General features: G+C 42.2%; 1 protein-coding gene across 1 annotated transcript in view; it reads right to left on the bottom strand.

Moving 5' to 3' along the window:
- The window catches only part of sema4f (sema domain, immunoglobulin domain (Ig), transmembrane domain (TM) and short cytoplasmic domain, (semaphorin) 4F), a 240,280-nt gene that overhangs the window by 25,764 nt on the left and 199,081 nt on the right, over positions 1 to 15,435 (bottom strand). Inside the window, exon 10 of the mRNA XM_043691726.1 lies at positions 4,259 to 4,469. Within this exon, the coding sequence (XP_043547661.1) occupies positions 4,259 to 4,469 (211 nt within the window). The remainder of the gene's footprint in view (positions 1 to 4,258; positions 4,470 to 15,435) is intronic.

The following is a 15,435-nucleotide window of genomic DNA, read 5'->3' as shown; positions in this document are numbered from 1 at the left end:
CTAGTTCTATACAATTTGCTGAGAGCAGTCAGCTCCACTTGCAAGCAGCACCTCAGCTCTTCGTCTGTATAGTGCAGGAACTCACAGCCACAAAAAAAGGTAGTATACAATTATAACACATTCTTTGCTGTTAACTTATATAGCCATCCTGGTAAATCTTTTTTTTTAAAACAGCTTTTCCTGTTTGCAGCCCACAGTTATTAAACACATGGCTAAATTGCCCATAGTGTTAGGTGCCTGGAAAATAGGTCTGAGTGGGTTACTCTTCGGAGGGTCGGTGTGGACTGGTTGGGCCGAAGGGCCTGTTTCCACACTGTAGGTAATGTAATGTAAACATCAAAGTGAAAAAGTATGATTCTTACACAGGCAATGACCATCTCCAACAAGAGCAAATATAATCATCACTCCCTATCATCGCAGAATTTCCTGTTATCAACATCATAGGGTTAATATTGACTAGATACAGAGTTCAGATCTAATCCATTAGATGATTTGGAGTCGGGGACCATGTGTAGTGTGTCAAAGTTTGCAGATGACACTAAGGAGTGACAGAAGACTGTGAATCTTTGCAGAGGAACGTAGATATTTCAAGTGAGTGGGCAAAGGCCTGGCAGATGGAATACAATGTTAATAAATGTGAAGTCATCCATTTTAGTAGGAGTAACAATAAAAAGGACTATTAATTGAATGGTAAAAATTTGCAGCATGCTGCTGTGCAGAGGGACCTGGATGTCCTTGTGCATGAAGCACAGAAGGTTGGTCTGCAGGTGCAACAGGTAATTAGGAAGGCAAATGGAATTTTGTCCTTTATTGCTAAAACTATTGAGTTTAAAGGCAGGGAGGTTATGTTGCAGCTGTATAGGGTGCTGGTGAGGCCACACCTGGAGTACTGTGTGCAGTTTTGGTCTCCTTACTTGAGACTGGATGGGGTGCAGAGGTTGATTCATTAGGTTAATTCTGGAGTTGAGGGGGTTGACTTATGAAGAGAGACTGAGTAGGCTGAGATTATATTCATTGGAATTTAGAAGAATGAGGGGGGATCTTATCGAAACATATAAAATTATGAAGGGAATAGATAAGAAAGATGTAGAGAGGATGTTTCCACTGGCGGGTGGAAGTAGGACAAGAGGGCATAGCCTCAAAATTAGGGGGAACAGATTTAGAACCAAATTGAGGAGGAACTTTTTCACCCAGAGTGTTGTGAATCTATGGAATTCTCTGTCCAGTGAAGTCATTGACACTATTTCAGTAAATGTCTTTAAAGTGTAGATAGATTTTTTTTTAACAATAACGGAATTAAGGGTCATGCTGAGAGGGCGGGTAAGTGGAGCTGAGTCCATGAAAAGATCAGCCATGATCTTATTGAATGGTGGAGCAGGCTCGAAGGGACAGAGGGCCTACTCCTGCTCCTCGTTCTTATGTTCTTATGCATATGAGACCTTGTCAAAAGTGTCACTAAAGCCAATTCTCCACATCTCTGGCACCACATCTGAAGAATAAAAGATTATTGCTGGTGCCTCTGCAATTTCCATTCTCACTTCTTTCAGTATTGTTGGATGTATTTCATCATTATGATCCAGTGACGTTGCCACTATATCACCGAAATACAGGCAATGGTAATATTCCAGTTTGTTAACTATGATTGCAGGAGTTTTATGTACAGTCAATATACTCAAATATCAATAATTCCTGTACACCACTGTAACCCTGGTTTCTCTTCCTTGGGTTGTAACATGTCATGTATCAATCCCAGCAAATGTATGTCATTTGTTCCAGACTTTTCTGCCATTCTGAAGTATATAACCTTAACAACAGGAAATGTTGCCTAAACAAAAAAGAGAAGTGGTAAGCCTGGTATTACAGGTTGAGACTTGTTGTCAGAACTGGAGTGCATGCTTCCACTTTCCGATCCCCAATTTCTCACTAATTTATGGAGTAGGGTATCAACTGGAAACTCTAATTACATTCAGAAGGGGCCTACAGATAGTCCATTCCAATGCTTTTAAGATACTCAATAAATGCAAGCTCTCCCATTTTACATTTTTTTGTTCCACCAGCACTAACAAAATGCCTCCACCAATCTTCCCATTCTCTCTTCGAGGTGTTGATTTGGAGAGGGTACATACCTCTCTAAACCAATGGAGACTCTAACACACAAGATTATGCATAACATTGCACCGCATTGCTCTCCCAGTATACCTCTACATTTCTCCCAGGAAGCACTGATACTGCTGCTGGAATACTGGAATAGACAGAGCTAAATAATTCCAAACTAACGGATTAGATCTAAGCTCTGCAGTCCTGCCAAATCCAGGCACGAATGGTGGTGGACAATTAAACAACTACGCAAATAGGCCCATTCTTAATAGTGGGGGAGACCAGAAAATCAAAACGTAAGGATAATCTGTCACATTTGCAAAAATCTCCATCTCAGCCTCATCCAGATGTCCCCACCATGATAGATGCTGATCTTCAGTCAATTTAATTTACTCCACATAATATCAAGAAACAGCTGGACACACTAGATACTGCAAAGGTTATGGAAGATGACATTCCAGAGTACTGAAGATTTATGCTCCTTCTCATTTCAAGCTGTTCCAATATAGTTCCAACACTGTCACCTTTTTGGCATTGATGAAGAAAACTGCCCAGGTATGTCCTACACTCAAAAAGTATGACAAGTCTATCCTGGCCAATAACTGTCCCAATGGTCAACTTTAAATCACTGGTAAAGTAATGGAAATTTCATCAATATTATTAATCAGCACTTGCTTCCATCAGCTGGCACACTTCTTTGGGCAGAATCATACTGTTTAGGAGATAAATCTTTACCAATGGATGTTACTAATAAAATACAGCTTCAGGGAAAAAATAATCTGCTCACTGATGCCCAGTTTGGTTTACACCAGGGCCGCACAGCTCCTGACCTCACTACAGTTTGGTTCAAACATGGACAAAAGAGCTGAACTTCTGAGACAAAGGTAACTGCCTTGACATTAAGGCTGCATCTGATCGAGCGTGGCATCAAGGACCCTAGCAAAAATGGGAATTGGGGGGAAAGCTTGCTTCTAGTAGGAATTATACCTGGTACATTGGAATCTGGTTGTGGATGATCAGAAGTGGGGATCAGATACTGATGTAGTTTATGTTCAAATGCAATAAGATCTGGACAATAACCATGTTTGCTGAAACGTGCCAAGCAACATTTACACCACACAAGTGTCATATAACAGCCATCTCCAATAAGAGACAACATAACCATCATTGACATTCAATGGCAATACCATCATTGAATCCTTACAGTGGATATCTTGGGGGGGTTTACTTTTCACCAGAAAAGATCTTGTGTGAACTTGTGTAGTGCATCTTGTAGATGATACACACTGTTGCTTTGAGCATTGGTGGTGGAGGGAGTGGATGTGATGCAAACAAATCAGGCTCCTTATCCTGGATGCTGTCAAGCTTCATGAGTGTTGTTGGAGCTGCACCTATCTGGGTCAGTGGGAGTATTCCATCGAACCCCTGACTTGTGCCTTGTAGGTGGTGGACAGGCCTTGGGGAGTCAGGATGTGAGTTACTCTCTCCAGCATTACTAGCCTCTAACCTGCTCTTGTGGTCACTGTATTTATATGGTCAGTCCCTTTACATTTCTGGTGACCGGAACCCCAGTTTGTTGAGAGTGGGGTTTTAGTGATATTAATGTCACTGAATGTCAAGGGACGGTGATTAGGTTCTCTCTTGTTGGAGGTGGCCATTTCCTAGCACTGATGTGGTGCAGATGTTACTTGCCACTTCTCAGTTCAAACATGGATATTGTCCAGCCTTGCTGAATTTGGACAGAGGGAGAAAGTGAGGACTGCAGATGCTGGAGATCGGAGCTGAAAATGTGTTGCTGGAAAAGCGTAGCAGGTCAGGCAGCATCCAAGGAGCAGACGAATCGACGTTTCGGGCATGAGCCCTTCTTCAGCCTGACCTGCTCCGCTTTTCCAGCAACTCATTTTCAGCTCTGAATTTGGACAAAGGCTGCTTCAGTAACTTAGGAGTCATAAATGGTTCATCATCAGGAATATCTCCACTTCTGACCTTAGTATGGAGGCAAGTTCATTGATGAAGCTGAAGATGTTTGGACACTTCAAATACAATATACAGTCCGTCCAAGTAGTCAGTAGCAGAGACAGATCACTCTGTTTAGTTGGATCACAAATAACAGAAGATAAATCAAACCGCAGATGTAAAAAAAAGGATTACACTTGCTCACCTGTACCCAAGTACAAAACCTCAGTCCCAGCATTCATTTTCTTCACTAGGATCTTGGAATATAGAGTGTCTCTCATGATGAGGAGTGGCTTCCCACCAATTGGGTAGATACAATCAGCCATCAGAAGATGATCTCGAACAAACATCAGTACATTGTCTGGGAGGTCCAAGGATGTGTTGTAGCCCTTCTCTTTCAACTGGTTAGTGATGCACTAAACAAAAATTTAAAAAAATGAAACATTAATTTCAGTAGCCCTGAGTTTCTAATCTTCAGCAACACCAGCACCTTTACGTTTTTTTTCATTAGTTCTGGCTATGTCAAAAATCACAGAAAGATGAGCGTTTATTGTCCATCCGAAGATGGTGGCAAGCTATTTTCTTGAACCACTGCAGTCTTTATGGTGAAGATACACCCATTGTGCCTTTTTTTCCTGTAATATTTTAATATAGCTGGTTGTGTTTGAACATTTCAAAGGACATTTAAAATCCTGCAGGAATGGTGCAGGAGGGAGGGTTTCAGGTACATGGATAATTGGGGCTCATTGTGGAGAAGGTGGGACCTCTACAAACAGGACGGTCTTCACTTGAACCAGAGGGGTACTAACATCCTGCGTGTGAAATTTGCTGGTGCTATTCGGGTGGGTTTAAACTAGCTCAGCAGGGGATGGGAACCTGAGGTGTAGTTCCAGTACACAGGAGGATGAGAGTAGGGAGGGCATGGACAGGATTTCACGGTCACAGGAATGTGCTGGCAGACAGCAACCTGGTTTGAAGTGTGGAGAAAGTGAGGACGGCAGATGCTGGAGATCAGAGCTGAAAAATGTGTTGCTGGAAAAGCGCAGCAGGTCAGGCAGCATCAAAGGAGCAGGAGAATCAACGTTTCGGGCATAAGCCTGAAGAAGGGCTTATGCCCAAAAAGTCGATTCTCCGACTCCTTTGATGCTGCCTGACCTGCTGCACTTTTCTGGTTTGAAGTGTGTCTACTTCAATGCCACAAGTATCTGAAATAAGGTAGGTGAGCTTGCAGCATGGATAGGTACCTGGGGCTTCAATGCTATGGCCATTTTGGAGACATGGATAGAGCAGGGTGCTGAATGGATGCTGCAGGTTCCAGGGTTTAGATCTTTCATTAAGAATAGGGAAGGCGGTAAAAGAGGGGGAGGTGTGGCCTTGTTAGTCAAGGACAGTGTAATGGAGGCTGAAAGAACTTTTGACGAGGACTCATCTACTGAGGTTGCATGGGCTGAGGTTAGAAACAGGAGAGGAGACGTCACACCGCTGGGAGTTTTTTTACAGGGTCTGCAGAGTTCCAGGGATGTGGAGGAGAGGATTTCAAAACAATTCTGGGTAGGAGTGAAAGGAACAGGGTGGTCATTATAGGGGACTTTAACTTCCCCAACATTGACTGGAAATGCTATAACTCTAGTATGTCGGATGGATCAGTTTTTGTCCAATGTGTACAGGAGGGTATCCTGACACAGTAGTTCGAAGGGCTGATGATAGGGGAGCCACACTGGATCTGGTGCTTGGTAATGAACCAGGCCAGGTGTTTGATTTAGTTGTAGGTGAGCACTTTGGAGAGAGTGACCATAATTTGTTTATGTTTAGTTTAGCGATGGAAAGAGATAGGTACATGCCACAGGGCAAGAGCAATTATAATGCAAAAGACTTAGGATGCATAGAATGGGATTGCAAAATGCAGGGGATGGTAATAATCTAAATGTGGAACTGGTTAAAGGAACAGATATTGCTTGTCCTTGATAGGTATGTCCCTGTCAGGCAGGGAGGAAGTGATAAGGTAAGGGAACAGTGGTTTAATACAGAAATTGCATCTCTTGTTAAGCGGAAGAAGGAGGCTTATGTGACAATGAGACGAGATGGTTCCGATGAGGCGATGGCAAGTTACAGATTAGCTAGAAAGGATTTAAAAGAGAGAGTTAAGAAGAGCAAAGAGATGAAATGAGTAGTCTTTAGCAGTTAGAATAAAGGAGAACCCTAAAGCTTTCTATAGGTATGCAAGGAATAAAAGGATGACTGGAGTAGGAATACAGCCAGTCAAAGACAGAAGTGGGAAGTTGAGTGTGGACCCTGTGGAGATTGGAGAGGTGCTAAACGAATATTTCTCATCAGTTTTCACTCAGAAAAAGGAGAATATTGTAGAGGAGAAGAATGAGATACGGGATATTAGACTAGACAGGATCGAGGTTAGTAAGGAAGAGGTGTTATCAATTCTAGAATGAGTGAAAGTAGATAAGTCCCCTGGGCCGGATGGGATTTATCCGAGGATTCTCTAGGAAACTAGGGAGGAGGTGTTGGAGCCTTTGGCTTTGATCTTTGAGTCAGCATTGTCTACAGGTTTAGTACCAGAGGACTTGAGGATTGCAAATTTTGTGCCCTTATTCAAGAAGGGCAGTAGAGATGACCCAGATAATTATAGGCCAGTGGGCCTTACGTCTGCTGTAGGAAAAGTTTTGGAAAGGATTATAAGAGATAGGATTTATAATCATCTAGCAAGCAACAATTTGATTTCAGATAGTCAACATGGTTTCGTCAAGGGCAGGTCGTGTCTCTCACACCTCACTGAACGTTTTTGAGAAGGTGACCAAGCATTTGGATGGGGGTAGGGCAGTTGACGTGGTATACATAGACTTCAGCAAAGCCTTTGATAAGGTTGCACATGATAGGCTGTTGGAGAAAATGCAGAGGCATGGGATTGAGGGTGATTTAGCAGTTTGGATTAGAAACTGGCTTTCTGAAAGAAGGCAGCGAGTGGTGGTTGATGGAAACTATTCAGCCTGGAGTCCGGTTACCAGGATCTGTTATGGGACCACTGCTGTTTGTCATTTTTATAAATGACTTACACAAGCATAGATGGATGGGTTAGTAAGTTTGCAGATGACACTAAAGTCGGTGGAGTGGTGAACAGTGTGGATGAATGTTGCATGTTGCAGGGGGACTTGGATAAACTGCAGAATTGGGCTGAGAGATGGTAAATGGAGTTCAATGCAGATAAATGTGAGGTGATGCACTTTGGGAAGAATAACAGGAAGGCAGAATGGAAAGATTCTTGGTAGCGTGGATGTGTAGAGGGATCTTGGATCCCTGAAAGTTGCCACCCAGGTGGATAGTGCTGTTAAGAAGGCATATAGTGTGTAGGTTTCATTGGTAGAAGGATTGAGTTCCGGAGCCGTAATGTCATGCTGCAACTATACAAAACGCTAGTGCGGCCACATATGGAATACTGTGTACAGTTCTGGTCAACCAATTACAGGAAGGATGTGGAAGCATTGGAAAAGGTGCAGAGGAGATTTACCAGGATGTTGCCTGGTCTGGAGGGAAGGTCTTATGAGGAAAGGCTGAGAGACTTGGGTTTGTTCTCAATGGAAAGAAGAAGGCTAAGAGGGGATTTAATAGAGACATACAAGATGATCAGAGGATTAGATAGGGTAGACAGTGAAAGTCTTTTTCCTAGGATGATGATGTCAGCTTGTATGAGGGGGCATAGCTACAATTTGAGGAGTAAAAGATTTAAGACAGATGTCAGAGGCAGGTTCTTTACTCAGAGAGTGGTAAGGGTGTGGATTGCCCTACCTGCCAATGTAGTCAACTCAGCCACATTAGGGGCATTTAAACAGTCCTTGGATAAGCACATGGATGATGATGGGATAGTGTAGGGGGATGGGCTTAGATTAGTTCTCAGGTCAGCGCAACATCGAGGGCTGAAGGGCCTATTCTGCGCTGTATTGTTCTATGTTCTGTGTTGTTCTATGACAGTTATCAGTTAACTATTTTGCCATGGGTCTGTAGTTGCAGCTATGTCAGACTGAGAAAGAGCAGCAGATTTTTGCCCCTAAAGGAAGTTACTGAACAAGACAGGTTTTTGTGACAATGCAGTAGCTTTGTCATTATTAATAATAAGTTTAAACTTTTGTTTGACTGAGATCTCTAGTCCCATGTTTCAGGAGCATTCATTCAGACAAAAACCGACACGAACTCATTTTGATTGAAGGGTTGGATAAAGATTGGATTTGGAGGCATGTACACTCCCTCACATGCCTTAACTTCATTTCTCCATGTTCCTAAAAAAATCTCCAGTGTTCAATGCTCTCCTGTATGAGCCTTCTTGAGTTTGGTCAGTCACAAGCCTGGGACTCCCAGGAGTCAGTGGGAATGTTTGGTCTTTTCAGGAATGTTTTGAGGACATCCCTAAAATGATTCTGCTGACTTTCTGGGGGGAGTCTTCTGCTGTGACTGAGGTCCAAATGGTTGCTTTGGAGTACAGGTGTCAAGCATATGGATATCAAGTCCTGTCCAATAGAACTGGTCTTGAGTGTATTAGCTCCTCAAAGCTGGACAATTAGCTTGAGAGAGGACATTGCTAGTGAACTGCCCTTCTTGGATGAGAACAATCATGTGAAAGTACCATAACGCTTATCTTGTGCTTTGAGGTATCTTCTGGAGATTAGTTGATTCACCGAAGCATATAGGAGAGCAGCAGCATCGCTGCCAGAAAAACCATGATTTGAGCTTTGGGTTTGAGATCCTAGCCCTAAAATACACTTTTCCACAGTCATCTGAAGGGTGAGCTAGTATATTGGAAGTAATGTCGCATTGCAATGATGCATACTGTCTCCACCTGCTCAGTGAAGGCTCCGAGACGTGAATCTCCAGGATCTTGCCACTGATCATAAATCATTCCACCCATCCTCAGTCAGAGACATTCAAAACACAGATTACACTTGTGTGCATGCTCATTCAGAAACTGAGCTCCAGGTCATTTTGAACTCCTTTTCCAAACAATACATTCAAAAAAAAGTCCCTCGTTAAAAACCCAGAAGACTAAAGTACTCTTCCAACCAGCCTGAACAGCAACCCAAAGATGCAGAGTGATTAGTGTACTTTTAAAAAATTATTTGTTCAATGTGGTCATCATTGTTAGGCCAACATTTATTACCTAGCCTTAATTATCAGGGTGCAGTTAAGAGTCAATTTTCATGCTATATGATTCTAGGATTTTCACTGCTGTGGATCTGGAATCTCATATAGGCCAGGGTAGCGGTAGGATGACAAGCTTGCTTCCATAAAGGGCATTATCAGATGGTCTTTATGACAACCAACAGAACTTTGGGGTTCGGATTACCAGTCCAGGGACAATTTCATTGCTTCCTCATGAGTCACAAAATATTATTTTGCAGGTACAGCAGAAAGATTAATGAGATACTAGCCTTTATCATGAGAGAAACTGAACAAATGAGTTCACCTTCAGTTATTTAGGTGAAACTACATTTCAAATTTTGTGTGCAGCCTTTTATCTCCTTATTGAAGGAAAGATGCAAATACAGTGAAAGTGATTCAGAGGAGGTTTGCCAGATTGATATCTGGAATGAGTGGGATGTCTTATGAGGAAAGATTGGATAGACTGGGTTTAATTTTACCATAAATCAGAAGGTTTGATCAAAATTTATTAGATCCTCAATATTCTTAATAAGATGAATGTGGAGAAGATGTTTACTCTTGTGGATAAATCCAGAACTAGGGACAATGTTTTTAAATTGGAAGTTAACCTTTTAGGACAGTTTTTTTTCTCTCAGAGAGCTTTGCAACCTCAGAAAGTGATGGAGATGGATTAATTAATAATTTTAAGGCAGTGTTCAGTAGATTCTTTTTAAGTAAGGAAATCAAAGGCCACTGGGGAGAGATGGAAGTCTGAAATTCAAAACATTAGCTATGATAATACTGAATAGCAGCAAGATTAAATGGCCAACCCTATTACATTATTTTTGTATACGAGTATGACTGTATATCTACTGATGAAAATCCAGCATCCGTTGCCTTCCTCACCATCTCAGCATTAAAGTTACTGATTATATCTTTAATGATGTTAACCCAACTTACCCACAATTAATCCTTTCTGAACTTCTATAAATCACTTAAATTAGCGACCCATTTCAATCCCCCTCCAATAACAATGTTTTCAGCTCTCTAACTGAAACAAATAGAAAACAATGAACCAAACGGAAATTAATCCTGACCACAAATCTTTGTAACAGTTTGTTTTTGCAAGACGTTGTTCTTTAAAAGTCTACAACTTTGATGTAACTTCCAATAACATTATGCTATTTGGTGCTTTTTACCGTTGGCAGGAAGGTTTGCATCTTGTCTAACCACATCCCCAGAAAAAGCTTTTTTTTTTCCTCAGCCTGCTGTCTCATATGATCATAGAATTTTACAGCATGGAAAAGGGCCCTTTGGCCAATTGTGTCAGCGCACATCAATAAACACTAGCTACTCTAGTCCCATCTGACAGTACTTGGTCCATTGCCTTGTATGCTATGGCATTTCAAGTGTTCATCTAAATACTTCTTAGAGATTATGTCAGTTTCCACCTCTAACACCCTTTTAGGGGGTGAGTTCCACATAACTACCATGACATAGTTGAAAAATTATTTTCTTAAATATCCTCTAAACCTTCTGCTCCTTTCTTTAAACTAAACCCCAGTTATTGATCCCTCTACTAAAGAAAATATTTCTCTCCCTACACCCCTCAGAGCTTTTGTATACCTCAATCAGATCCTCCCCCAGCTTTAATAAAAAAACAAAAGAACTGCAGATGCTGTAAATCAGAAACAAAAACAGAAGTTGCTAGAAGAGCCCAGAAGTTTGGCAGCATGTGAACAGAATTCAGAGGTAACGTTTCGGGTCCGGTGATCTTTCCTTCCCTGTTCGAAAGCAAACAATCCCAGCCTACCTAATTTCTCTTCATAGCTGAATTGCCTCAGCCCTGGCAACATCCCAGTGAATCTCTTCTGCACCCATTCTAATGTAATTATATCCATTCAATAGTGTAGTGACCAGAACTGCACACAGTACTGCTGCTGTGGCCTAACTAATAATATACATAGCTTTAATATAGCTTCCCTGCTCTTGTAGTCAACACTTCAATTAATAAAAGCAAATATTCTATATGGCTTCTTAACCACCTGAACTACCTGTCATAGCGTCACAGCGTCATTCAGCATGGAAACAGAACCCTCGGTCCAACCTGTTCATGTCAAACATAATCCCAAACTAAATTAGTCCCCCCTGCCTGCTCCTGGCCCATATCCCGCAAAACCTTTCCTATTCATGTACTTATCCAAACGGCTTTTAAACGTTGTTACCGCGCTCACATACACCATTTCCTCAGGAAGTTCATTCTACATGCAAACCACCCTGGGTACAAAGTTTGCCCTTGTCTTTTTCAAATTCCTCTCTTCTCACTTTAAAAATATGTCCCCTAGATTTGAAACTGCCCCATCCTACGGAAAAGACATTAACTCAATCTATATCCCTCATTATGCTATAACATTTTATAAGGTTACCTCTCAACCTCCTATGCTCCAGTGAAAGAAGTCCCAGTCTTTCTTTATACTCAAACGTTCCATATTCACCAATATTCTGCTAAATCTCTTCTGAACCCTCTCTAGTTTAATAATATCCTTCCTCTAAACGGGCAACCAGAATTCAACACAGTACTTCAGAAGAGGCATAACCAATGTCCTCTTCAACCTTACATGTCTTCCCAACTCCTATACGCAAAGGACTGAACAACGATGGCAAGCGTACTAATTGCCTTTTTAACTACCCTGTCTATATGTGATGCAAACTTCAAATAATTATGGACCTGAACCCTTTAGTCCCTCTATTCTACAACACTACCCAAGGCTCTATCACTAATTGTATAAATCCTGTCCCTATTTGTCATACCAAAATGTAATACCTCACAGTTATCCAGATTGAACTCCATCTGCCATTTTTCAACCACTGACCCATTTGGTCAAGATCACTTTGTAATCTTAGAAAACCTTTTTCACTGTCTACTGTGTCACCAATTTTGGTGTCATCTGCAAACTTACTAACCATGCCATCTATATTCTCAGCTAAAATATTTATATAAATGATAAACAAAAGAGGACCCAGAGCCACTCCCTGCTGGTAACAGGTCTCCAGCCTGAAATGCAACCCTCTGTCATCACTCTGTGTCTCCTGCCGTTAAGCCAATTGGCAATCTCACCCTGAATCCCATGTGACCTAACTTTACTAATTATATGCAGAACCTTGAAAAAGGCTTTACTAACAAAGTTTACTGCTCTGCCCTCAATCTTCTTCACAACTTTCTCAAAGACCTCCATAAAGTTTGTGAGACACGATTTTCCTCGCAGTCTATAGCTCCCCAGTTTCTCCTTACAACCCTTCTTAAACCAAGGACTGACAGCTTAATGTTCCAGGATTTAGATGTTTCAGGTGTGATAGAAGGGGATGTAAAAGGAGTGGAGGAGTTTTCATTCCTAGTAAAAGAGTATCTCACAGCTGTACTGAGGGAGGATACGTCAGAGGACTCATGCAGCAAGGCATTATGGGTAGAACTCAAATAGGAAAGATGATATGACAATGCTGGGGGTATACCACAGGCCTCCCAAAAGCAGGAGATAAATGAATGAATATGCAGACAGATTTTGGAAAGACGTAAAGCCAACAGGGGTGTTGTGGTGGGACATTTTAACTTCCCCTATATTGACTAGTACTCACTTTGTGCTAGGGGCTTGGATGGGGCCGAATTTGTAAGGATCATTCAGGAGGGTTTCTTGACACAGTTGTAAACAGTCCAACCAGGGAAGGGGTTATGTTGGACCTGGGTTTGTGAAATAAGCCCGGCCAGGTGAGTGAAGTTTCAATGGGGGAGCATTTCGGGAGTAGTCATCATATTACCATGAGTTTTAAGAGACTCATGAATAGGAATAACAGCTGTCCTCGGGTGAAGGAGTTAAATTGGGGGCAGGCAAACTACAACAACATTAGGCAGGAACTGGCAAATTTTGATTGGAGGCAAAATGAGGGTAAATCCACATTGGACATAAGGGAGCATTTCAAATGGCAGTTGATAAGAGTTCAGGAGCGGCACATTCCTGTGAAAAGGAAGGAGAGGTATGGCAAGTTACAAAATCTTTGAACGACCTGTGAGGTTAGGACTTTGGTCAAAAAGAAAAACGAAACATACGTACAGTTGAGGAGGATGGGAACTAACAAAACCTTTGAGGTATGTCAGAAGGTAGCAAAGAACTTAAATAAGTAATTAGAAAGGCTAAAAGAAGTCATGAAAATGCAACAGCAAACAGGATTAAGGCAAATCCCAAGGCTTTTTTTTAACAGATATAACAAACAAGAGGGTGGCCAGGGAAAGGGTTGGCCCATTAAAGAACAAAGGAGGCAGTCTATGTGTGGAGCCAGAAGAGGTAGTAGGTGAGGTCCTAAATGAATACTTTGTGTTGGTATTCACCAAAGAGAAGGAATCGGAGGAGCATAATCTCAGGGAAGGAGTGTCAAATTTCTAAGCCAAGTTGCTATTAAAAAAGAAGAGGTGTTATGTATCTTAAGAAATCCTGGGTCTTGATGGAGTCTAAAAAGACTAAAAAGATCCTGACGGGATCTATCCCAGAAGCTAGAGAACAAATTGCCAGAGCACTGACAGATATCTTATTTTTTTTTTGGCCACTGGTGAGGTCCCAGAGGCCTGGAGAACATCCAACGTTGTTCCACTGTTTAAGAGATGTAGCAGACCACACTTGGAATATTGAATACAATTCTGGTCACCACACTACCAGAAGGATGTGGATACTTTGGAGAGGGTACAAAAAGATTTACTAGAACTTTGGGGATTTTAGCTATGGAGAAAGGTTGGATAGATTGGATTTGTTTTCACTGGAATGTACGAGGTTGAGGGGCAACCTGATGGAAGTTTATAAGGTTGTGAATAGCATGGATAGAGTGGAAAGAATGAGGCTTTGTCCCAGGGTAGAGGGGTCAATTACTAGGGGAAAGTGAGGACTGCAGATGCTGGAGATCAGAGCTGAAAATGTGTTGCTGGAAAAGCGCAGCAGGTCAGGCAGCATCCAAGGAGCAGGAGAATCGACGTTTCGGGCATGAGCCCTTCTTCAGGAATGAGCCTGAAGAATAGCTCCATGCCCGAAACGTCGATTCTCCTGCGCCTTGGATGCTGCCTGACCTGCTGCGCTTTTCCAGCAACACATTTTCAGCTCAATTACTAGGGGACACATGTTCAAGGTGTGGGGTGGGATATGGGGTGGGTGGGAGATGCGCGAGACAGGTCTTTCACACAAAGAGTGATGAGTGCCTGGAACTTGCTGCCAGAGGAGGTGGTGGAAGCAGACACAATAGCAGCATTCAAGAAGCACCTGGACCAATACATGAATAGGAAGGGAATACAGGGACATGGATCCTGGAAGTGAAGACAGTTTCAGCAACTAAGGACAGAATCTGCTGGTGCAGGCTTGGAGGGCTGAAGGGCCTGTTTGTGTGCCATATTGTTCTTTGCTCTTTGTATTAGCCACACTCCAATCATTAGGCACCTCACTCATAGTTATAGATGATATAACTATTTCTGCAGGGGACCTTGTAATTTACTCCCTTACTTTCTACAGCATTCTTGCTTTCTGGGTGTATGGACATGAACACCAAAGTCTCTTTGATGCTCTGTATTTCTGAAGGTCCCACCATTCATTGTACAATCTGTTGTCTTGTTCTGTCTTCCCAAAAATGCTTCCTTTCACACTTCTCAGAGTTTAATATGTATAGTATTAAACGAGGGTAGGTCCGATCAAGGACAGTAGTGGGAGACTGTGTATTGAGTCGGAAGAGATAGGAGAGGTCTTGAATGAGTACTTTTCTTCAGTATTTACAAACGAGAGGGACCGTATTGTTGAAGAGGAGAGTGTGAAATGGACTGGTAAGCTAGAGGAGATACTTGATAGGAAGGAAGACATGTTGGACATTTTGAATAACTTGAGGATAGACAAGTCCCCCGGGCCTGACGGGATATATCCTAGGATTATGTGGGAAGCAAGAGAGGAAATTGCAGAGCCGTTGGCAATGATCTTTTCGGCTTCACTGTCAACAGGGGTGGTACCAGAGGACTGGAGAGTGGCGAATGTTATGCCCCTGTTCAAAAAAGGGAATAGGGATAACCCCGGGAATTACAGGCCAGTTAGTCTTACTTCGGTGGTAGGCAAAGTAATGGAAAGGGTACTGAGGGATAGGATTTATGAGTATCTGGAAAGACACTGCTTGATTAGAGTCAGCCAGCACGGATTTGTGAAGGGTAGGTCTTGCCTTACAAGTCGT

This window comes from Chiloscyllium plagiosum, chromosome 1 (genome assembly GCF_004010195.1).
Source record: "Chiloscyllium plagiosum isolate BGI_BamShark_2017 chromosome 1, ASM401019v2, whole genome shotgun sequence".
NCBI classification, from domain to species: Eukaryota; Metazoa; Chordata; class Chondrichthyes; order Orectolobiformes; family Hemiscylliidae; genus Chiloscyllium; species Chiloscyllium plagiosum.
This window is presented reverse-complemented; position numbering and strand designations above follow the sequence as displayed.